The 24860-nt window shown below is 32.1% G+C and overlaps 5 protein-coding genes across 9 annotated transcripts; 1 reads left to right on the top strand and 4 right to left on the bottom strand.

Annotated features, from left to right (window-relative positions):
• The first annotated feature begins 561 nt into the window (after positions 1-561).
• On the top strand, positions 562-2408 carry LOC106764282 (transmembrane protein 136). Of its 2 annotated transcripts, none has more exons than XM_014648547.2 (6): positions 562-688; positions 833-1060; positions 1184-1324; positions 1576-1695; positions 1940-2035; positions 2111-2408. In XM_014648547.2, exons 2-6 carry the CDS (start codon positions 842-844, stop codon positions 2198-2200), a joined length of 666 nt encoding a protein of 221 aa, XP_014504033.1. In that variant the 5' UTR covers positions 562-688; positions 833-841; the 3' UTR covers positions 2201-2408. The 2 variants fall into 2 exon arrangements, with proteins under 2 accessions (XP_014504033.1, XP_022637460.1); XM_022781739.1 differs by lacking the exon at positions 562-688 and adding an exon at positions 695-728.
• Positions 2409-3321: 913 nt separating this feature from the next.
• LOC106763834 (26S proteasome regulatory subunit S10B homolog B) lies at positions 3322-6821 on the bottom strand. Of its 2 annotated transcripts, none has more exons than XR_001375866.2 (11): positions 6580-6821; positions 6296-6415; positions 5534-5670; positions 5219-5380; positions 4969-5055; positions 4793-4879; positions 4573-4710; positions 4166-4357; positions 3973-4071; positions 3718-3862; positions 3322-3548 (listed from the first exon to the last, which is right to left on the bottom strand). XR_001375866.2 is itself a non-coding variant. In XM_014647990.2 (11 exons), the coding sequence occupies exons 1-10, from the start codon at positions 6677-6679 to the stop codon at positions 3788-3790; spliced, it is 1197 nt and encodes a 398-aa protein (XP_014503476.1). In that variant the 5' UTR covers positions 6680-6821; the 3' UTR covers positions 3322-3548; positions 3751-3787. The 2 variants fall into 2 exon arrangements, 1 of the variants encoding a protein (XP_014503476.1); XM_014647990.2 differs by having other exon boundaries at positions 3751-3862.
• Positions 6822-8230: 1409 nt separating this feature from the next.
• Positions 8231-12719, bottom strand: LOC106763875. Its single transcript, XM_014648042.2, has 6 exons — positions 12267-12719; positions 11315-11586; positions 11075-11229; positions 9661-9923; positions 9256-9318; positions 8231-8694 (listed from the first exon to the last, which is right to left on the bottom strand). Exons 1-6 carry the CDS (start codon positions 12669-12671, stop codon positions 8455-8457), a joined length of 1398 nt encoding a protein of 465 aa, XP_014503528.1. The 5' UTR covers positions 12672-12719; the 3' UTR covers positions 8231-8454.
• Positions 12720-12967: 248 nt separating this feature from the next.
• On the bottom strand, positions 12968-14665 carry LOC106764501 (peroxidase 9). Its single transcript, XM_014648780.2, has 4 exons — positions 14225-14665; positions 13921-14112; positions 13632-13797; positions 12968-13561 (listed from the first exon to the last, which is right to left on the bottom strand). The coding sequence occupies exons 1-4, from the start codon at positions 14483-14485 to the stop codon at positions 13149-13151; spliced, it is 1032 nt and encodes a 343-aa protein (XP_014504266.1). The 5' UTR covers positions 14486-14665; the 3' UTR covers positions 12968-13148.
• LOC106765247 (GTPase HflX) lies at positions 13985-24786 on the bottom strand. 3 transcript variants are annotated; one of them, XM_022782631.1, is made up of 14 exons: positions 24328-24786; positions 24100-24239; positions 22692-22808; positions 21097-21211; positions 20443-20580; positions 20116-20211; positions 19878-19991; positions 19283-19351; positions 19040-19110; positions 18825-18918; positions 17614-17742; positions 17398-17487; positions 17167-17246; positions 13985-14112 (listed from the first exon to the last, which is right to left on the bottom strand). In XM_022782631.1, the coding sequence occupies exons 1-14, from the start codon at positions 24703-24705 to the stop codon at positions 14070-14072; spliced, it is 1674 nt and encodes a 557-aa protein (XP_022638352.1). In that variant the 5' UTR covers positions 24706-24786; the 3' UTR covers positions 13985-14069. The 3 variants fall into 3 exon arrangements, with proteins under 3 accessions (XP_022638352.1, XP_022638353.1, XP_014505286.1); XM_022782632.1 differs by lacking the exon at positions 13985-14112 and adding an exon at positions 14711-14735; XM_014649800.2 differs by lacking the exon at positions 13985-14112 and adding an exon at positions 16179-16434.
• Positions 24787-24860: the final 74 nt, after the last annotated feature.

Raw genomic sequence — 24860 nt, 5'->3', positions numbered from 1 at the left:
TATTACAAATAAAATAAATATTCTTACCAATAATCTCACATCATTTATATAATGATACATGATATATAGTGATTTTTCATGAAAATTATATTGTAAAAATATAACTAAAATAAGTAGGAATACAAATAATATATAAATGAAAATAAATTAATAATAATAAAAAGTTCGAAACATTTTTGTATCAGTGTAAAAATATATTGATAAAATAATATTATATACGAAATTATCAACATCTTCATAATGTATGAATTGGCAGTAATTCTGCCCATGTATGCAGGTTTAAATATGAAATTCTGCTGTAATTGAACTTATGTTTTTCAAATTTAAATGTAAGTAATATTAATTGATTTTTAAGTTAATTAAAAGTTACTCAATAATTCTTGGAATATTAGTTAAAGAACAAAAAAAAAAGTAAGTTGAAAAGGATATGAAAACACAGTAAAATTCAGTTTCCAAATGCGTTGTAGTTCATAGCAGCATGTTTCATTTCATCTATCTGTTCATGCAAAGATATAATAATAAATGTGGTAGTTGAACAATAATTTCCTGATAATTCCAAAGTTCTAGCCCCACCTGACCGTACTGCATTGCTTCATCCATATTTCTGGTGGCAGTTATGTTATGAATGCAACATCATATTTCAAAGGGTCCTCTTAAATTAATGTCTTTCACAGAATCGTAGTTACAGGTTTGCAATCTGAATCATATAACTCCGTATGCATATATGTGTGTGTATTGAAATCAACATAAAGTACACTTTTTTTTTTTTTTTGCCAATTGAAGTAGTAACGATGCAGTTGCAGAAAGTTGAATTGTGAAACATATTTTGCAGTGTAGAGAAATGGAAAAGTATGTTACAGAAACAGTTGTTGTCGGAGTTGTTTCATGGACATCAGCATTTGTCATACTGAGAAGACTATTCCCCAAACGCTCTTTTGATTTCTGCAACCGCCTTGTGTCTTGTCTCCATGCAACTTTAGCAGTGACATTGGCTTGGCTCTCTATTGAAGATTGGAGGTGTCCAATATGTGGTGTGGGGTCAAAATCTTCACCCCAACAGGTACAGGATTAACTGCATGACATATACCCTTTTGAGGAAACCTCATTATTTACATGGATTTGGATGTTTTTAGTTGTTTAGAATTGGCATTAAAGTGGAAAGTTTGAACTGTGTTCTGAACAGATGCAAGTTCTGGCAGTGAGCCTTTCTTATCTGATTTATGATCTTGCTTGTTGTCACTTTGGTGAAAGAGTCAATCTAGACAACACTGTCCACCATTTGGTAAGCATTGTTGGAATTGGAGCAGGTCTTGTCTATCAAAAGGTAATCAAAAGCTCAAGTAATTTCTCCAAGTTTTGGAATCCACTGTTAAATATACTTACAGTTTGTGAAAATTAAACAATGTTTGTTTTGAGTTTCTAAGAAATAAATCTTCTTCATGTAATCATTCCTTCTAATCTTTTAGAAAAAATAAAGTATTAATATATGGTCATCTGGAATGGTGAGAAACATTTTTGTTGTAACTATGGCTGTTTGATGATTAGCTAGTGATTTTTTGCCATATCTGTGTACAGTGTGGTTCAGAAATGGTGGCGACAATATGGATAACAGAAATATCAAGTCCATGTTTGCATTTGAGGGAGCTTCTGAAAGAGCTTGGTTACAGAGATACCCCCCTTAATTTGGCTGCTGATGTAAGTAAAATGATAGTCATGCCAATTATTTCATTTCTTACTTTGATTTTGGCCATTCCTTGAATTATATGATGTGAAACCATATTTATAATGCTTAAGTTAAACTAAAGATCGTATCAATGTTGTTGAGACATATAACACAAACATTGAAATGTAGAGGAATTTTCCTGAATCTATATTATGGTTTTGTTAATGAAAGATTGACATAAAATGTGTTGAAGCTGAGTTTGACGCAATTGCACAGATTCTGTTTGCTGGCATATTTAGTTTTGCTAGGATGTTGGTGGGACCGTGTATCACTTACATGACTTTATCTGCTGACTATCCACTTCTCATAAAGGTATAGGCTGTTTTTTCTTTTTCTGTTTTCTAGGTAACTACACTCACCATTGTTTAATTCCTTCAATCTTTACAGGCTATGGGATTGGGTCTGCAGCTGGTAAGTGCATTCTGGTTCTTCAAAATTGTTAGAATGATAAAACGAAAATTAAGCAAGGGACCATAAGAAAAAGGAGTCAACAATACCAACTGCCAATATTGCAATTTAAATTATGTACTGATGGGTGTAGAGAGTACAACATCGATTCTTTTCCAATTCAATTCTATACTTTCAAATTTTATGGTTGAGAAATTTGGTTTCCCTACTGTATGGACCTTTTACATTTGTTAGAATCCACGTTAATGTAAAATGTAAAAATGCTTTACTTTCCTAAGCTTTTAGCCTCCACTTTCAATTTTTCTAAACCGCAAGAGAAATACTTATTTCAAAATTTAATTTAATTTTCATTGGATTTCAAAATCCAACACTAAATTTTATTTTAAAATTTGATAAAAACTCTATCAAATTTCAAAATTTGATAAAAAAAACTATGGAATTTAATAAAAAAATTATCACATATCTTAAAAATTCTTACTATTTTTATTTTTATTTGTTTAATATAACTATTATAATAATATAAATTATATTTTAATAATTATTAAAATATGAAAATATAATAAATAGTATTAAAATTTTAAATTAAAATAAATAATTATTAAATTATAAATAAAAGAAAATTTTTTAAAAAAAATTGTTAATCAAATTTCGAAATCAACAATTTTTTAATTTTTTGTTTTTTTATTTAAAATTTAATAATTATTTAATTTAATTTAATATTTAATATAATTTAATATATTTAAATATATTAAATCAAATTTATAATATTATTTTTCCTTTTACTTTTATTATTTTTGTTTTTCTTATTTCACTATTATTATTTTTATTTTTATTTTTTTATTTTTTAGTTTTTTTAATATAATTATTGTAATAATAGAAATTATATTATAACTTTGGGGGTGTAGATGACTTTAATAAGTGAAAAAGAAAATTAAAACAATATTTACTAAAATTAGAAAAGAAATTTTTGTAAAAGTTGAAATTGTATATTAAAACGCGCACCCAAAAATCATGCAAACCGTTTCTTTCAAAATGGACAGTATATAATTCCATCGGTAAATCGAGATTTGGCAATGTAGGTTGGAACATTATGAGTATCACTGCATTAAGCTAGTTTTTGAAGTTATTTACATCAATTAATATTTTAACATGCGTAACAAACCACTTTCTACATCCATTAAAATTTCAACTAAGGTGCAAAAAAATATTCATATATATAAAAATGTCACCATAATATAAAGAAAAGATGGAAAATAATTTTTTTTTCCACTAGTGTTTACAGCACAACACTCATATCACCAAGGCCCCAAATTAGTATAATAACCATAAAGAAAGAGCTTAGCTAGCTGGATTGAAGAGAAACTAAATTTCAAACTCAAGATTAGATTGTTGCTGGCCGTAATTAGTAGCACATAACCTGTCACAGCAATTAAGCATCAAATCAGATTTGTTGATCAAGATTGGAACGGAATTTCACTGAATAAGGATCTTCAACAATAAATGGGGAGAGGAACCAATTCAAAGATCAGTGATATAAATAATGTAGAGCATGATCTAAAAGAAAACAAAATAACTCAATTCAAAACCTAATTGCACGAAGAATTTGACTCGAGATGTACTGCGTAGATATCCATGACTAAGAATTTCATAATAGCTCTAGTCTTTGCCAAAATCAGCACTGTATGGAGCACTGGATTCAAGTTTCTTTGCATCATTCAGTTTTCTAACAGCCTGCTCACCAAATAAAGAAGTCAAGTTATTGTACCATTGAGTGATGAGGGCTAATCCCTTGAGCCTGATAAATAGACACAAAAATAGCGTTCGTCAGAGTAAGAACTCACCTTCATAAAATCTTCATGGATCACATAATCACGTTCTGCACGAATTGCTGCCATTCCAGCTTCCGTGCACACATTTCGAAGATCAGCTCCATTGAAGCCCTGAGCAATTTGCAATAAAATATACATCAACATGCTGCAATTATCAACAAAGTTAATTGCAATTATCAACAAAGTTAATCCAAACTGAACTCACCTCAGCAAGCTTCACAACGGCTTCATAATCTATTTCACCATGCTTAGCTATCCCAGCAGCATGAATCTTCAGAATTTCCATCCTAGATTGTTCATTTGGTAATGGAATCTCTATTTTTCTATCCAATCTTCCAGGACGCAGAAGAGCGGGATCCAGTACGTCGGGACGGTTTGTTGCCATTATCATTTTAACCTACAACATCCATTGAGACAGCAATGTTGTAATTGTTGTCAACCCAACATAAGAATTCACTAGAACAATCACTTTTAGTGAGAAAAAAATCGCAAAATAAAGAAGACACATCAATTGCAAGGTTGCTATACTTCACATTTTATGTGAATTATATCTGACATAAATGAAATAAGCATGTTCAAAATGACTAAATAAGGATAAAAAGCAAGATATACCTTCCCAAGTTGATCAAACCCGTCGAGTTGATTAAGCAACTCCATTAGTGTTCTTTGAATCTCACGATCAGCACTAGTTCCCTCACTGAAACGACGGCCACCAATGGCATCGATCTCATCCATAAAAATGATGCAAGGCTTAACAAACAAAATGGAGATTAAGAACTACATTCCAATTATTATATGAACAAATAAGAAGAAACTTCATTCAAGAATCTACCTGATGATCACGTGCATAACCAAACATCTCTCTAATTAACCTGGCACTTTCTCCAATGTACTTATCTATTATTGCACTTGAAACAACCTACAACAGTATGGAGGGTAAGGTACATTAAATTTAAGATTAAAAGAAACCGAAAACACAAAGGAATTAAGAAAAGAAACAATTCTGACCTTCAAGAAGTTAGCATCTATATTACTAGCAATTGCCCTAGCTAACAATGTTTTACCCGTACCAGGAGGACCGTAAAGGAGAACACCCTGGGAGACAATAATTAAGAAGATACTAATCAGATTCAAAATTAAATATCAACGCTCATCAAAGTAAAATACCGCTAAAAAGCTTTTAGATTGAAACTTAGGTGACAGTACTTCCAAAACACATAACAGAGGCAACAAACATAGTACAGTGAAAAGTAATCACCTTAGGAGGTTTTATTCCGACTCTAAGGAAGAGCTCAGGGTTCATCAGGGGTAGTTCAATTGATTCCCTCAATTCTCTTATCTGATCAGATAAACCACCAACAGCGGAATAACTGATATTACCGGGATCCTCATGCAGCATATTGTAAACTACCGGATCAACCTATCAACTCATCACATCCATATTGACCATCAGGCATATAAAACTAGCAGATGATTTTCAGAAGAAAACTAAACCAGATAGTCCAAAGAGCACAAGCTTCACATTCACCGTACCAAATAGCATCCAAAAAAAGAATAAACCACAAAACCTTACCTCACGTGGAAGAGCTCGCATTATGGTTAGTGTTGTCATATCAAGAACCACTCTGGTACCAGCAGTCAGTTTTTCCTTATCTACTTTACTGCGGCAACCAACTACATACCTAGGTCCACTGCTTGCCTTAACAATCACTGAGAGATAACAGAAAGAACAACTAAAATAAAAATCAACATAAGCTTAAGTACACATAAACCAAAGAAAATACCATAGGAGATAGTGTATCAATTCAGCTCGATCAACTAATTAGATTATTAGACAACATGCCAAATTACAGAATTTAGTACTCAATTATTATCATGTCACAAGTTTTACTGTCCATGTTTTTTGTTTAATGGTGTGCCAATGTGTCATGAAGAAAAAGTTTTTTTACTGAAAAAGGAAAAGGGTGGCACACCGACACTGATCCAAAAAACTTGTAAGAAAACAAAGTTGCATCAGATTTTTTAAACTCTAGGGTGGTGCTTTTAGTTCTTTTCATGTGACCCATAAAGTCATTACATAGTATAATGCATTACTTAAAAATATACTACAAAAAGCACAAAAGAATTCAGGGGTAAAATTAAAAAATTGATGATAGTGGAGAATAAAATGTGCAATAAAGTATAGATTATATATTACCATCCAGAATGAATAGGCTTAGGTTTTCACATATAAAGTGAAACATAAGTTTGTGTTCATAATCTCAATATATATTAGAATACATTACGAAAAATATCATTCAAAATGCAAAATGAAGAAAAGGGATAGACTGAATACGGCGTTCATTGTCGAGAGGCCTGAGAACCTCGCCAATGATCTGTCCAACGCTTTGAAGAGACTTCAAATCATCTTCTGTTTTGTTGAACTCCTTTCTTGAAGCTCGCAAATTCTCTCTCACTGCAATTAGCATTGCAAAGTCAAACTCGTCAAAATTCACAATAACTAAATCCTAATCAATAGGAGCATAACATCATCACAAATAAAAAGTAGTGTAAATGAAAATCATTGCGAAGCAATTCAGAATCGAAAGGGAGTGAAAGTTGGATTGAGAAAAATCTAACCCGATCGCACTCTGGATTCCAATTCCTTGTGTTGAAGAAGTTTCTTACGGTACTCCGTAACCGCATTACGGCGTCGTGTGGCGTCTTCAGCATCGGTCATTGTTAGTGTTACTCGCTATAACCAAAATCTGAAATCTGAAGAAGAGATTCAAATAGCTTCTTATGGAACTAACAAACTACAATGATAAACTCTGCCGTGTATGCGGTCTATTTTCCTTCAGCCCTAATATCTTGGCCCCCAAGTCTGTTTTATAGGTTGCTATGGATTGCAATTCAAGTTATCTTAAAAAAAATTATTTTATTCATTTGTTATACATTATTTTACATAAAATGTAATTTATAAAATTCATTTTCTCATAAAATCTTGAAAAGGTTGGAAAATTTTATAATATTATTGACTTTTATTTTTAATTAATTTTTTATACTGGGCTTGAATATACTATGTATAGTTATTTTCTTACCTAAAATTTTTGTACAATTTATCAAAATTAAATTTCTTATGACATCTTTAAAAGATTGGAAAATTTTATTAAATTATTGACTTTTATTTTTAGTTAATTTTTTATACAGAGAGCTTGTATATATTATCTATAATATGTAGTTATGTATCACAAAATAATATAAATTGTTAGTTGTTGTAGTTAAGTATTTGAAAAATATTTGCTGTCAATTATCAACTAAAATTAATTGAGAATCTTTACCACTCATGTTTAAATAAATAAGTTATCAAAACTTGTTACCTTATATTAATAACTTCATTTATTTATTACTTTTTAATATAATGTGAATCATAGTAATTTTTCAAAAAAAAAAAAACAGTTATATTGGTATCAATATAATAGTTATCCACCAAAACAATTATTATCTTATTATGTTATTGCTCTTTATATTATTCCAATCTTGATAATAAACTAACTTGTTTACAAAATTTACTTTATAAGAACATTTTTAAATTTTTTTAATAAAACTTCATTCCTATTTCGCATATTTATCAGATAATTTTTTAAAAAAAAATATCATATTAGTAAATAATAAAAGTTAAAACTATGCATAACGCTTTTTTCTAATATTAAATATTTTTAAAAAAATAATTATATATAAATATTAACTAAAATTATTAAATAATTATAAAAGAAATAAATAATTAAATAATTCATATGATTTTTGTAGATTATTTAACAAAGTAGAGATATTTTAATAATTTAAATAAGTATATGTATGAATAACTGTTAATTCAACAAGACTATTATGTATCGTAGACACATTTCCTTTTTGTGTGGGAGGGAAATTTTCTATATTCTAATTAAGAATGTTGCTGTGAGATCGTATATGACATTTTATCTACTGTAACAAAGATATATTATTGAAAGATTGCTTTTTTATGTAAAAGGGAAAAGAAAATAAACTTTTACTACAACAGTACTATAGTATATTTTTAATGTGAATTATTTGAATAAGAAAAAGTTTAGTCACATTATCTATACTTGACAATAAAATAATATTAATTTTTTTTAAATTACAATTATTATTTTAAAAGAATGTGTGACCTGTAAGTCTATGGAATGGTGCTACTGCCTTTCAAGACAAGAAGTATCCAAAGCTAGGAAAATACTAGGTCCAGTCCTTTTCTTCTTCTGAGAGTAATTACTGATAAGGATAAAACAAATAAATAATCTCAACAATTGATATAGAAAATTAAAGAATATGATGTGTAGATGTGTATCAAAAGCCTATAAATAGAACAGTTTCTTACAGCATATGCTACATATGGCATGAGCAACAGTGGTATACAATTGACACTATTTATGACATTCTCTCTATCCTGTAGGATTTCCAATTTTAGAACAGAAAAAATGCCTAAGCTGAAAATTGTGGTTACCCTTTCCGTAGCACATCCTTAAGAACCGATGCAATTCTCTGTGCCATATGAGGCTCTAGAAATCTCTCCTTCACTCTCTCATATCCTTTCTTTCCCATAGTCAGCCTCCTCTCAACATGAGTTGCCAAATTCATTATGTTTTTTGCAAGAGGTGTCACACCTGCTTTTCCAATCGGGTGCAGCAAACCAGTTGTCCCATTCACCACAATCTCCATGGTGCCCCCAGCTGCAGTTCCCTGGGATTATTGTTAAAGATAAAAAAAAATGTCAAAGGAAAATATGACATAATAATATATACATGCCTAAATAATTCAGAGTGCCAAAATAGAATGACTTCTACTCTCATTAATGAACTTACCAGAACCTAATTATATTGTTAAAAGGTGCTAAACTATATTCCTAAACAAGTGTAAAATATAATGCATAATTTGAAAGAAAAACTATAGAAGTATTCATGAGATCTGTATAGAATTTTTTTCTTGACACAATTTGCAAAATCCATAAAACACTTCTCAGCTCTTCTTTAAATAATCTTGGAAAAATCATTACAAGAGAAAGTTGAAAAGAGAGGGACGGTGAAATTTGAAGAAATAATGATAAGTAACTTAAATGAATGAAAAAAGACCCTACAAAGACCAATGAAACTTGAAATAGTGAAATCAATAATGCAGCAACATCGGATATATTTAAGAGAAAAGTGAGCAAAGAAAGCACAGTAGCATATATATAGCATATTGGACGACACTACAGGAATTAAAACCAAAAAATATATAGAAGGAAATAAGTATTATACTTACAAGTACAGGCAAGCGAAATGCCATTGCTTCAATGGTTATCCTCCCAAAACATTCTCCCCTACCCTAATATAAAGAGAGGCAGATTTAGAAATAACATAATATTTCATGAAGTTGGATAACAAAATCATAAAGCTACTATAGTAACAATGCAAAACTTATTGTTATTTTCCAGAAGTGTGAAGCATTAAACTTAAACAAGACTAGGACCTATGGAGTCTCTCTTCGGGTCCCTCATCACTGATCTTAGCATTAAGACTTACATGGAAGCTGGAAACAAATCTTTTTAAAAAAGAGTCTTGCTAAGTGTAGAACAGTTATGGGTGGTTCAGGAACACTTAGCAAAAACACTAGAGTGAAAACAAATTCTGTTTCACACTCAACATAACAGGATATATTAAAAGATACCTGAGAATTCTGAACAAGAACATCAATAGAAGCCAGGTATGGAGCCACTGCCAATGTTTTGTTAACAAAGTGAACACGGTCCTGGATTTTTTTCTCCATGACAAACTGACGCAATTCTTTTTCAAGCTTCGTGTGGGCATTCATATCACTCCCTACAACTACAGCATGCAAAGATGGCACTTGCAGTTTCTTCTCCTTGATGAGCAGCAAACTTTCATAAAAGGCCCGAAGAAATAAATCCTGCCCTTTACCACGTGAAACACCTGCAATTATATCATCCTGAAGCTCAAAATTATATAATGGTAAAATAATCTCCAAAATTAATGGATGGGTATAAAATAGAGGGGATGTTAATTTAGCATTCTCTACAACTATTTATGTTTATTTTGTAATATGTTAAATATAGATAACCTATGAAATCACCAAAATCTCCTTTCATACTCTAAACTAACCCTCGACTATTACTAATTCCAAGTTTTCTCACTCCACATTGGAAATGATTATGACAATGGTTTGGTATCTTAATTCATATGCAATGAGGAAAAACAAATTTGACAAACAGTTATAAAAGGTCAAGTTATTACAGAACAAATGTTGCTAAAGGCAAACTATAGAAAACGCCAGAAACATATTGCTAGAGCTCTCCGTTTGCGTCAATCAGTTCCATCCTGTTCCCTTCCACAACAAAGGAAATTAGGTTGTAAAAGTCATGCACTTGCTAATTGATAGCAGAGAATGAGTTAGATAGGAAAAAATCTAACAAAATCAAATATAGTGAACTAAATTGGCATATTAAACGCATATGGGTGGTAACTAAACACAGAGGGAGGAGATGGTACTATAAGGTGGCAAAAGGTACATAATTAATCTGCCCCCAGCAGATTGCTGGAAAAGCTCTGGAAGAATCCTACAACAATTTATGTTTATTTTATAATGTATTAAATTAAATGAAGGAAAAAAAAGAACAGGTGGAATCACTTCAATCTCCCTTGTTACCCCTACTACATTCTTATATTGCCAATCCCACTCTCTCTTACTTCACATACAAGTACCCGTAGGAAACAGTTATGACTGTGGTTAGCTATCTTAATCCATGGAGCAATGAGCAAAACTGAGTTCGACGTGAAAATATAATGGATCAATCCGCGAGACAAATACAGCTAAAGGCAAATGACAAAAATACTATCAGAAACACAATAATTATGAAGATGATGAAAATTACTAATTTTAGAGCTCTTCCATATAAATGCCAAGAAACTATCATGGTGTTCAGCTAAGCATGAGTAAGGTTTAAATGTGCCAAATTTTGAAGCTCCATGAAGTAGCTTAGCTTCCACATCTTTTATAAATAATTGAAGCAGAATTACAGTAAAAGAAAAAGTATGTAAATATTTCAACCAGAGTAGGACCATACTATTTATGATGGCAAAAAGTAGGTCATCATTCCTCACTCCCAGAGATTCTCGAACATGTTCTCGAAGAACCGTCTTGGCCACACTATCTTCCGCAACCTCCATAAGCTCCTTGCTATTTCCAAGATGCACAACATAGGTTTCTGGCATTTTAATCCTACATCATTGGACCAAGTTAACGACATATAAAACAGAAAGTACCATTGTCGACACATGAACCTATAACAAAGTTGTAAACATACCCTAAATTCTCCCTAGTCCTATTCTTCCAGTATTCAGCAGTTGTATAAGAATCGATCATGGCACCTGCAACAAAAGGGAGGTGCTTAACATACTCCACGTTGAAATAATGCCCTCGCATTTCATGAATCCACCACAAAACCTTTGGAAGAACCTCCGAAACTTTCTCTTTGAGAACAGCATCAAGCCACTTCCCAGCCACAGCTGTATTCAAAATCACCAAGTCAGCCTTACATGCTGTGTCCACGCCCTTCTCATCTTTTCCATCCAGCACCTGTCACCAGTCACGACTCACTATGCACACAAAAACACTTCTCGCAACAAACAAAAAAAAAAACTTAGGCCTAAATTCTTATATATTTTGTAAATGTTGTTGCAAAAAAAAAAAAAAACCATTCAACAATGTATACAATAATGTTTTGTCTATCTCTTTCTCATCACTTTATTCCTTACATCTAATACATTTCTTAAAAAAATAGTAGATAGTGTCACACTACTTAGTTTCATGCCTCAACTATTCTTCATGTACGCGACACACGGTGAAATTTTTAAAATAACAACACAGAATTACCTAAATTGGATTATTTAAGACGTGAAGATTGAGATAACCGAGATTCCAAAACATATAATAATTTATCCACTCTCTTGTTTTTTTCTTCTTTTGGTTGTACAAATAAATTTTCACTATATTTGTAGTCTTGTCTGATTAGAATTGAAACTTGACCTACTTAACTGAACAATAAATGTTTGCATTAAATATTATCAACAAAATAACTAACGAATCTGAAGCTATACATAACAAGCAAAACTCGTTAACGTCTTCTAATTAGCGTTTTAATTCGATCAAATTGGCGAACTAGAGGTATAAATTGAATATTACATCAAATTACAATACTATTTGTAAAAAAAAAAAAAAAGTAACTAATAAGTTTTGTTGTTTGAGAAGTAAAGTACCTGCACTCCTCTATCGAGCATTTTGTTCTCCAGAGCATAGACGACATCGTCGGTTTGCGGCGGTTTCTGAATTGTGGTCCAAACGACGTCAGATCCAGCGGCGCGCAGCAGAAACGCTAGTTCCATGAGCAAGAGAGGTCCGCCGGAGAGAGAGAGTTCGTGCGAAACCATGAGAACGAGCTTCGACTTCATGAATTGGAGAGGATTGGAGTTCGGTTCCGATGAGGATTCGGTCCGAGTCTGAGAAGGTTCCAAAAGTCGAAGCTGAAGAAGCGCGGTGTTGCAGGAATCGGAAGAGGTTCGGATGAAGAGGAGAGTGAGAGTGGAGAGAGCGAAGAGCGCAAGGACCGTCAGCACGCATTTCTTGCTCCGCATTGCCATCAACGCTTGCAAATGCTTCACCATTGTTTATCCTTTTCTAACTCTTCCACACTTACCATTATATATAAGCTTCGCTTTTCTCTGCTTCCTATTTCTCATTTTTTATTCAGATTCGGATTTTGATCAAAATGCGAGATTCAGAAATTAATGAAAAAAGAAATTATATTTTAATTTGACACAAATTTTTTACATTTATTATTTTTCTTCATTATTATTTTTTTAAAATATAAAAGTTTACTTTTAATCATTATTTTATTTTTAAAATATATATGAAATAAATATAAATATTAATATTTACAACCAATTTTGACAAACTTTTATAGGAATAACTTTCAACACAGCTCATCAAATTAACTTAGGAACAACACACTTAAACCCTCTTAATTAAGTAATTAATAACTACCAAACATTAAACATTCTTTCTCCTTTTTTCTTAGAAGGTAACACTATAACGCTTATTAACGAGTCACATAGACATAACTATATATATATGGAACTTAGTTAATTAACTCTGCGACAGTTTTTCCTAACTTGACCATTGAATCCAGTGAGAGGACGAAGGTTGGCCATCTTGATCATGGAGGTGGAAAATTGCTCAAAGAAGAGGCTCTCATCTTCTGCGTATTTCTTGACCAGCTTACGAGTTTCCTTAACATTTCCCACAAGAAGCACTTCGTCTGAGTTAAGAAGTCCTTTCCCCCTGAGAATGAGTTTGAAATATGTATTATCAAACATTCTTGGGGAGCCAAAGTCCAAGGGAGAAATGAAGTTGTCACCTCCTGATTTTGGGCACATTGTCTTCAAATCAAAGTAAAAGGATTTTTCTAGATTCTCGTCTGGTTCGTTGTTTCCCTTTTGGTTGTATAGTCTCTGCTTGAATGTGGCACATCTTGCCACCCCAATGGTATGTGCACCTACGTTAAAATATCAGTCCATCATAATACAACACATAGCATGGATATGGATGAAAGATTGAAGTTCCACCTGAGAGGGCAACAAGGTCTACTTCATCAAGGCCCTGACGCTTGAAAAATGTTATCAGAGTTTCAATGGTGGCGTTTGGTGGAGGAATATTTTTGTTTGACCCACTCAGGCTTGCTGTTTTTGAGTCTCTTCTCCCTAATGGGAGTTCCCAGTTAGGTCCTCCACTCTGTTTTAAAGAATCAAACAAGTTTCATGATCTCATGTTTCTCATGTATAAGAATGTTAATAACATGTTCTTTTTACTTTTGGTATGTACAATGAATTCTGAGTTGTCTCAGTATTCGCTTACAAGAACAGTGGAACCCCTAGCAGCAAGGGCAAGAATGTCTGCACAGGACACTGTCTGAGGACATGCTTCTTCCAACCTAGACTTGATTTCATCAATCACTTTGAAACCTCGGACAGAGTTTTTGTTTGGTCCAGAATTTTTTTCGCTGACTATTGTTCTGCTATCATCCAACAAAATCGATGCATCGCAGCCCTGTCATAAAAAAAAAAAAAAAACATTAACAGTAAGAATTTTCTTGATTTTGTTCATTACTGGTGTTCTTGTTTGACGAGGTCTTGTTTAGAGAAATGCAATATAAGTACACCTGTACAAAGCAATCATGAAAGTGAAGTCGAAGTAGAGAAGCAGCCATTCTCATGTCTTTTGCAATGGCCTTCTCTAACACTGACATGACAATGTCGTTAGCTTGGGGGCAAGAAAACTGATAAAATTGAGGTGAAAGGCCAAAAGATATCCCTCCGTGATGACCACCCCGGCCGAAACGAAAGCCAGGGTGAGCCCAGGAGAGTTTAACAGAGAAAAAGGCTATTATCATTGCAAGAAGAGTGAGTTTGATGAAATTCATGGTGACAAGTATAGGAACTGAATTTGAGAGCTTGCTAATTTTGGTGATTGTGTGTGTTCTATTGGATAGGCTACTGTGACATATATACTACTCAAATTTCGAACCACCCAATCTTTTTACCAAATCATGTAATGTGGGAAACCAAGCCTTTGACTGTTTCAATTTCAACAATGCATATGTTGCTGTGAGATTGCACTGCTTCTGATGATGCATTGTTTAGTTTTGACAGTGGTTCTGGTATTATCTGCTCCTGGACCAAATCAAAACAGTGCAGAATTCGTTTTATTTTTGTATTTTCATATTATCTGACGTAAATATATAAGCTACATCGATCTGGAAATGGAACTCAATACTGTTCTATATGTTGCAGAAAAATAGACATATTAACATACGAAGACTTGATTCAGGTCCCTAAAAAATGTCTTATAAAGTAATATCCTATATCAGAAAGTTACGACTTTCAGTTGGCATATAGTTAAGGAAAGTTTATTAGACATACATTATCACCTAAAAAATAATTTATTACAACTTTGTCAGAGCTTATCAATGTTATTTTTTTACAATTAGTTAAATTTGTAAAATAAGAAATTAATTTTAACAATTATAGTCGAAACACCTAATTAATCTCATTAGGACTAACTGTAGTATCATATTAAAAAATAAATTTAAATGTAATTCATTAGTTTAAAATCAACATCTATAGGAGGAGTTTTTGTTTTTCTTTTGGTGTACATAACTTTTTTTCAGTTTTATCCTTTAATAATTATTTTTTAAACTAAAATAATTAACTTATCACTTTTACCTTTAAGGAAGCGTTATTTTGAATTTAACAATTTATTTTTTCAGTTTTATCATTAAATATACTATTTTTAAACTAAAACAATTACCTTACTAATTTTTTCCATTAAATTAAATTTAACTATTTCAATTAAAATAATTATTTTAATATTTACCTTGGTTATCTAAATTTAATTAATTTTAAATTAAATTAATTATCTACCATAAAAAAAGACATGTCTTTCTAGTAGTGTAAAATAGTTAGTTGACATGAATTCTTCAATACAGTAAAATAATATATATATATATATATATATATATATATATATATATATATATATATATATATATATAAAAGATTAAAGAATTCAATATAAAAAAAATTCTAGAAATTAAAAAAATCAATCAAATAATTAAAATAAAAGAAAAAAATAAATTAATTGAATATATATACTAAAACTAAATAAATAAAAATGAAGAATTGACAAATTTTTTAAGAACTCCATATTCATTCTATAAGAAAAAAGATAGATTGAAATAGAATAAAATAAAAACGGGTAACAGAAATTGAACTCACATCGTTAGCTTAAAAGGTTAAGGATTATAGTCAACGTTGATTCATAATTTTGATTTAACATTTTTAATTCAAAACCAAACATAAAACTTTTGTTTCGTTTGGTTCTTTTACGGAATGAAAAGATGGACAATAAAAAAAATTAACCCATTTATGTCAGTCTTTTTTATGAATAGGTTTTAAATATATATATAAATATATATATATATATATATATATATATATATATATATAAAGTCAAATAACAAGAATAGTAAAATATATAATACTATTGGATCAAATTGAAATAAGGATATTGGATTAGATTTATTTATTAAAGGTGAACAAGAATCAGAGGTGTTGCATGGAGATAATATGAAAAGGTCGTTGTATGTGTTGAAAAACTGAAACATGAAAACATCTGTCTTGACGACACCGCGTTACGGTCAGATAATTGCTGTGTTCGGTTTTTTCTCTTTTTCTTATATTTGTCGTTCTTATACAATAAAAGAAAAAGACGAATATGATTCTTTAACATAATCTGTTATGACTTCATACGCGCATTGCTTAACTGAATACCTCATAACGCTTCTCTTTTTCGCCTATGACTTCCAAGAAACTGCATAGTTTGTTTTCACACGATCAAAATAAATTATAACAAATTTGAACTATTTATCTACATATGATAGTTAAATGAAGATTGTCTCCCCGCATCTTAGACTCTCACTAGAGACGCATCCTTTCCCCTCTTCCAGAAGAACAGTTGTCCCACACATATAAGGTGTATTGCTCATGTGTTATATTATCATAAACATTAAATTTTTCTACTTAAATGCAATAATCTAATGATTTTTGGGTGAATCCGGGATATCCTTGGTCGGGAGCTAAGGATTAAACCCTCAGTATAGAGTTGAAATCCCCTACTTATGTGCTTAAGGGACAAAGTTATTAGTCATTCCTGTTGGTGAAATAATGCCTTAGGAATTTACCAAGTACATCGACTTAATAATTAAATAATATTTAAAATTAAAACAAAGAATCAGGTGGATTTGAATTCTGTGATGCTTCTAGGGTAACATGATATGATCACGTTAACGAGACAAAGATGCATTTTAGTTACAAATTTGTAGGGTAACTTGTTTTTCTCTTTTAACTTAGCCCTGTCAAATAACCAAATAACATGAAAGAATACAAATCCGAATTGGATATGCATGACTACTAACTCTAGTTGTAAATACATTTTGCATTGCCATCCCATTCTTTTGAATAAGATTTCAATAATTACATACATATGTACATCTTATGCTGCAAAACTAGATATATTAAAGAAAGTTAAGGTCGCGATACGCACAGTTGCCTCATGGGTGTGAGCATTCTCGCAAAACGCAGGGGCACGTGTGCCTTGATATATGTCCCTTGCTCAGTATATTCCTATATAAATTAAAGATAAAATATAAGGAAGTCCAACGATAACAAGCAACAAAACCATCATATGATGAACAATGTAAAATCTCCCAGCTTAAAACGGAAAGGGAAATCCAATTCCATAATTGGTTAATGGGCAAAGGTATATATTACTTACAATTTTCTCAACCATTCCAACCTGGTGTATGGTACTGAGAAGGTCTCCATTTTCAAATGGGACCAAAGCTTCCACCCAAACCATGGAGTCCTGTCAATGAATAGATTTTTTATTAGCAAATATAAGTAGTTCAAAGTTCAAACAAATTGATTATATGGTATCAAATACTAAAATGGTATGTTCTGAATTATATTCAGATTGTTTTCAACTGTGTACCTTTAGCCTGTCTTGAACTTTATTACAAAATTCTTGTAAACCATCACCACTTATAGCAGATATGCATACAACATCATCTCTTTTTTCAGCTTCTAGCCTGAGTTTATGGGGATCACTAACTTTATCAACCTGCAACAAGAAATCAGATGCACCATAATGATTAACCTAGAGTTCATGTTGCACTATATTCAATTTTGGGTTCACAGTTAAGCTTGTTGATGAAGGATGAATATGACCTCAGTCCTCTTAAATAGCACACATTTCAAGAAGAATTTCATTGAAGTGAATTGGGCAAACTTTAAAGAAAGACAGCCAATTTTGAACTGAAAGCAAATCATTAAATCCTGGAATTTATTCAACCCATTCTAGTTATATATGACTTAAATCCCAGTGGTAATAAAAAAGAAGATAAAATATCAATTAAAAAAAACACTCCAAATGAAACGAAAACGAAAGTCTAAAATTAGAAAAAGAAACGAATTAAAAGATATCTAGATTTTAAGACACATTCCCTCTGGTTTTAATAATGAGTCAACTATCCTAAAAAGCTTAAGTTGCTCATTGCAGACGTATACCATTGCATTGATCCATTTACCTTTTGTTAAAATTCAACTCTTTTTACTTTTAGAATCAGGGTAGCAATGACAAACTCCACGTCCATACGAGTCATACAAGATTTGATACCATATCAGTTGTCAACTATCCCAAAAAGCTTAAAACATTTAGTAAAAGAACACAAATGATTTCATAATGATAACAATTTCAATAAATGTCAGTTCACCCATCCACTTTCGATTATTTAAATTTTCAGGCTAGTCTTCCACGTAACTTAAGTCACTTACAACCCAATTTGTATGGTTGTTTTGGAACAATTTTAAATTTTAATATTATGTTGGAAACGGAAACGAGTTACAGTTACAAGGACATAACCATTTCTTTATATTAAAAACAAAAGTACATTGTCAAAGAAACACACAAAAAAGAAATCATTCACGTAACTTGAAAGGTTAAATAGCAATGAAGTAAATTAAGAATAGACTAATTAAAAAATATAACTAAATTCCTAACCAAGCAATAAATTGGATGGACAGCAGAGGTCAAGGTCCAAGGAATACCTTAATGTCTTGACAAAACAAGAAAAGATAAAAGGAGATAGGCAAACTCAATACACGATTTTCAAGCAGGAAACCAACAAAAATGATCGACAATACCTTGTTCCAGACCATCAATTTTGGAATCGATGATACATCTAGTTCTGACAAGACTTTGTCAACTGCATTTATCTGTTGCTCGGCCAGCGGATGACTGCAATGAAAAAAAAAAAAAAAAAACTTAATGAAATACGGTGTAGGTCGCCACCACCGGGTTTACTATGTTCCTTTTTACTAAAATTTAAGTTCCTCACAGTACTTTCACTTCCGCATACCTTATATCAACCACATGCACCATCAGTGATGACTCCGATATCTCCTCCANAGTGGCTCTGAAGGCAGCAACCTACAGAAAACAGAAAAAGAGTTTTTGGTAACTTAATAATTTAGGCCTAACTTCTACACCAATGTGTTAAGTTGATAGTAAATTGAGCTCTGAGAAATTATAAAAATATCAAAAGCATATTTCTTGTAAAAAAACATCAAGAACAAGATTATGTAAGAGTTATCTTTCTTACTAGAGTCGTAGGTAACTTCTGAATAAAACCAACAGTGTCTGTTAAGAGAAACTCCTTTCCATTCTTCATCTGATGAAAGCAAATGAACAAACCACAGTATGTTAAAATAACCATTTCTAACCGCTCAAGACTTATTTTCCTACACTAAATAGCTCGTCTAAAAGTAGGCAGAGTTGTAATGTAAGGAGAGAATGTGGGTCTAACAAGTGTCAATTTCAAGTGATTTAATTAATAATTATACTTTAATTTAAATTAATTGTGAATGGGCCTTCACTTTTTTACTTTACAAGTATCCTCACTTTAGAGGAGAAAAATACTTTCATTAACTTTTAGATAAAAAGAAACAAAAAAAAAAAATTAAACTTAGTCATCCCACAGCCATTATACACTGTAAACATAGGAAATGGCTATGCTGCCCACGTGAAGGACAATTATATGCGCTTGGCTAGTTCTTTATGTAGTAAAAGGGTTGAAGGTGGCACCTAAATCTCATCAGAAATAAAAAGTATACCCAATAGTTGAAAGCAATCAACAATCTAAAACGTATAGTTTGTATACAAAAGATGGGAAATTCCCCTGGCATGTTTTGTCTTACCTGTACCCTCCTCGTAGTTGGATCTAAAGTTGCAAATAATTTATCCTCAGCAAGAACATCTGCTCCAGTTAGTTGATTCAAAAGTGTACTCTTACCAGCATTTGTGTAACCAACCTACAACGTTGTCAAAAGCATTATCAAATTATTTACTTGGCATTCATTACCATGATGTGCGAGCTACAAAGGTCACCAAAAAGTAAATGGCCTCGATATAATTTTAAAAAAAAAAAAAACTAACCAGAGATACCACTGGCACAGGAACTGAGAAACGCCTGTTACGGTACTGCTTTCGATGTTTCCTAACAGATTCTAGCTCTTTTTTTAAAATACCAATCTGTCAAAACCCAGGCATCAGAAATTTCTTAGAAAAACTAAGATTCCAGAGGTATAACAGAAAAAGTAGTGAACTTTCAGAGAAATGCATAGTCGACGTGACCTACTCAGAAGTATACAATTTGTCTATTTTCCAGTACTACACCAGTACACAGCACGTCAATTCAATCAAATAGCCAACTTTTACAGAAAACTTGATAAATTTGACGATTATAAAAGACTATCTGCTTACTTGATTACGCAGAATACGTTTGTCCACTTCTATTTGCTTTTCACCCATTCCCTTCACCTTTCCTCCTGCTTGGCGTTCAAGATGAGTCCACATTTTTGTTAGACGAGGTAGTTGGTATTCCATTTGTGCTAACGAAACCTAAAATTAGAAAGACCGTAGAATAATAAGACAAAGGATTGAAAATTTTCCTCCTTGCCGAAGCAAGTTCTGGTCATAACATGAATAGAAAAAAACTCATTTAATTCGGTGATTTCAATGATTTTTTTTTTTGGCTTTATGAGAGTACAGTACTATACAATAATTAGCTGCAAATTGTCTCACTTGATTAATATAAATGCCGTACATTATTTTCTTTAAAAACTTCTACACATCATCGTCTTACTTAATAATGAATTAATGATATTAAATATTTTTCATATATAATACTTAAAAAGGCATTTATCACGTGATTATTAGAGTAAACTATGAATACATAATTTTTTTTATCTAGTGATCATGTAATGGTTAAAATTAAAGGTTGGGATAAATGGTAATGAAAACATGAAACTCACGGAAAAGTCCCTGTTGCGTTTATATTTCAACTGAGTTGATCGGGTACTAAAACCCTAATAAAAACAAAGGAAAATGATGAAACTTCTTTCAAATTAATATTGCCTGTAAAGATGCTTCGTGTGTTGCTGCTCGTTGATTAAATATATCAAGGATGAGAGCAGTTCGATCGCAAACTCTCACATCTCCACCAAAAATCTTTTCCAAGTTGCGCAATTGCCTAGAATTAGCAGGAGCCAGAAATTTTATGTGAGATCCAGGGTGGCATTTCTCATGCAACAATTTGACTATAAGAAAAAAATAAATCTTGGAACAGTGGTCTGACAATCAGGAAAACAAAAAGAGAAAGAATACAATTATCTATGTACATATAAGCAAGCAGGATACATTAGTAACAAGAAATCATAAGCTTCAAAATTAAAATATCACAGATTATGGACCTGGTTTCAATTTCTTGGTTGTTCTTAAGATTTGAAACATCTTACTAATTCATAAAATTAATTGGGGTTATTATGACTAGTATTCTAGTCATACTCATGTTCACAAATCAGTATTTTGATTTTAAAACTATGGGTTGTAAACTTCTAGTTGAGGTTTGGTTGTAAGTGATAGATAGAGCCTTTTTACTTAATCTCCAAATTCCCCTCATGATTTAGTTGTAGAAGTCCCAAGCCCTATAATATAAAGATTCTATATACTCTTGTAGAATATGGGACTATTTAAATCATTGCAATGATCTCTCCTCTAGGAAATTACCACATTCATGAACAATTGCATTAAATTACTCTGTTATAGGTTCTCTGATGTAATCAAACCTGGATGCCTAGGGAACTCAAAGTGTATTGTCCAAGTTTCTAATGCTCAGTAAGATTTATTATTTTTTTCATTGCATAGATTAAGAGTCATGCTCTAGACGTTAGTAAAGTCAAACGATTTGTATTTGTATTGGAAACTAACGGCCAATGTAATTGACAGTAGTAAAAAACTCAGTACAAAGTCATTAAAAAGATTAGCTAGACACCACTCAGAGTCGCTTATCCAAGTTTTGCTTTATCCTACATCAAATTTTTAATTACCACTCCCATAACCTATAATCCAATTAAGGTTGTTTTGATTGAATATTTTTTTCAGCTAATTTTTTGTTACCTGATTTCTACACCTACCTAACAAGTCAAATTAACTTCACTGATCATATCATCAAAACATAGTATTCCTAGATTGGGGTTTCCATAGAACTCATCAATCTCAAAATCCTAATTTTGCAGGTAAACAGTCCCATTGACTGCTTGATAACTCTCCAACAGCCTGTTAATTTATATTCTCTGCCATAAATACATCAAACTTCAGTAGGTTGGTTCGAGCTAGCTGACAATTTTCCCAAAAATTGAAAAGTTTCCAAATCAATGTAGTCACCTCAAATAGAAACCAAGCATTCAAACATAACCTCAACAACTTTTGTATAAAGCCTGCAATAGAAAGATTTGAATTCCGACCACCTCCAATTAAAGCCTACAAGAATATCAACTTTAGTCTGATTTTTACTACCCTTTTATGATCAGTTATGAAGACAAAGCACCCTAAGAGTAGATGAAATAGTCAAATGTCAAGAAACTAAATGGTAGCATGGAAAAAATATAGTATTAGCAGGAGCCTGCATATGGATGCCATACATGTTAAACAAAAGGAAAAGGGGACCTTACCCAGCTGACAGTTCATCATCAAAGATAACGGTTTCAACACCCAGTGCATGAATTGCGCTCTTAATTTCAGAAACCTTGCCAGAGCCAATGTATGTCCTAGGGTTTGGAGATGTGAGCCTGTACTGATTCAGAAATTGAGTCAACAAATAATATTTTATCCCAAAAGAAAAGAAAGCAACATAAATATACTTTAGCAATTAAAATTTCTCATGGAGAAGATAGAACTGCTAGTTTATAGGACATAAACAGTATTTTCCTGCCATAGTCCCTTAACAGGTCCAACTCTTCCCTGTTGGACCCCTGACATGGCTGGAACTTTATAGCACCAAGTTGACCTTTGCTCTTAATGAACTATTGTCATTTGGATTAGGAAGAGAGTGGAAAAGAAAAGAAAGGAAGAGAAATAGAAGAAAGTGAGATTATTTGAATGGAGGAGAAAAGAGTGGAAAATTAAAAGAAATGAGTGAAAATTTTGTAAGTGATTTAATTAATGTGATAAAATAAAAAAAGATAAAAATAATAAGAAAAAGAAAACGCAATATGATAAATTTGGAAAATGACCAAAGTGCCCTAATATTAAAAATGCAATATGATTAAATGTCAAGAAATGTTTAAACATCTATCACTCACCTCAAGTTAAAATTCTATCCCATTACAGATCAGGTATCCTCCTATAAAATAATCTTCTATTATTTGATACATGTCAGCACAAGAAAAGCTTTAATATTTACACATAACCGATTATGTTTAAAAGATAATGGATTATATGTTTCTTCGCAATTCTCTTAATCAATGCGACAGAAAGTTTAACGCGTAAAATATGTCTCTTTTTTTTGTCCTTTTCAATATTTTATTTCTTTCTTTTTCAAATCTTTGATTTTCCTTGCATCCTTTCCGCCTGCGACTTCCTTGCCTTAGATCCGAAAAGGACATAAGAGAAAATCCGAGAAAAATGCTTTACATTAATCAGTAGCAGCCATGGTCTTTTAGTCCCCATCAATGATGTGAGAAGTAGGTTGAATCTCAGAATTATTTGAAATGAAAAGAACTTCACAAAGGGGGGATTACACTTACACATAAAGCATTGTATACAAACATAGATATACATTATTGATTCTAATACATCGAGAGAAGAATGAAAAAGTATTCAATGAAATGCAGCAACATCTAAAACCTAAACAAAAATGTGCTATTCAACTGCATGACTCAAGAACAAGAGAATAGTGAAACTCAAAATCAGGCATTCCACTTCTACAATACATCTATATCATCCCAAATTTTCACCACAAAAAAGTGATAGAGACAGTTATTAGATGCAACTGTAACATAATAACTCTATTTTTTTTAGTAAATAGAAACTTGAGTAATTGCAAAATCACGTTTAAGAAAACTAAAAGTGGTTTCTCACTTCTGGTAAGTAGAGCCAACAACCAATAATCCAGCAGTGTCAGCTAACTGCGCCAATTCGCTCAGAGACTCTTCGATTCCAAAATCCTGAACATCGTTCTTGCGCTCAACGCCAACGAGATACGCTTTTTCCTCAAAAACCTGAAAACGCCAAGTAATCATACAATCGAATTAAGAAACCGAAACAACGAGAGAAACATAAGAAAAAAAACGAATAGCCAGTAGAGACCTCTCTTCCGTTGCGGAGCTTGAAGCGGTTATCCGAAACAACGTCGTCGTCTTTCTTCTTTCGAAGTCTCGTTCCTTTATATTCGGACGAGAGTGGCCGCGGAACTGTTTCGTCGGTGTGGCGCTCTGTCTCCAGCTCAACCGTTTCATTCTGCGGCGAAACGGCGTCGTTTGAGTCGATTGACGGAGACGAGGACGCGAGTTCAACTGCGGAATCGCGTTGGAGAACGGAGGTGGTGGAAACAATTGCGGTGGTGAGAGGGGAGATGCATAGCGGTCGAATTGGGATTGGTGGTGATAAATAATGATAGCGTTGTTGTTGAATCAAAGGTGATGATGGATGAATAAGCGCACCGTAGAGGAATGCAGCACCACTCATATCTTTCTTCAATTTTCAGCTTTGAAGTAGCATGAATATGCTTCCTTCAACCTTCTTCCCTTTTTCTGAGTTTCTCAGGAATAATGGATTGCATTTGGTTCATAAATTAATTTTAATTCATAAAAAAGTTAAAGTTAATCAAATTTTAAGTCGTA

Source organism: Vigna radiata, chromosome 6 (genome assembly GCF_000741045.1).
Source record: "Vigna radiata var. radiata cultivar VC1973A chromosome 6, Vradiata_ver6, whole genome shotgun sequence".
In the NCBI taxonomy this organism is placed as follows: domain Eukaryota; kingdom Viridiplantae; phylum Streptophyta; class Magnoliopsida; order Fabales; family Fabaceae; genus Vigna; species Vigna radiata.
Note: the sequence above shows the minus strand (reverse complement) of the source record. Positions and strands in the feature narration are given on the sequence as shown.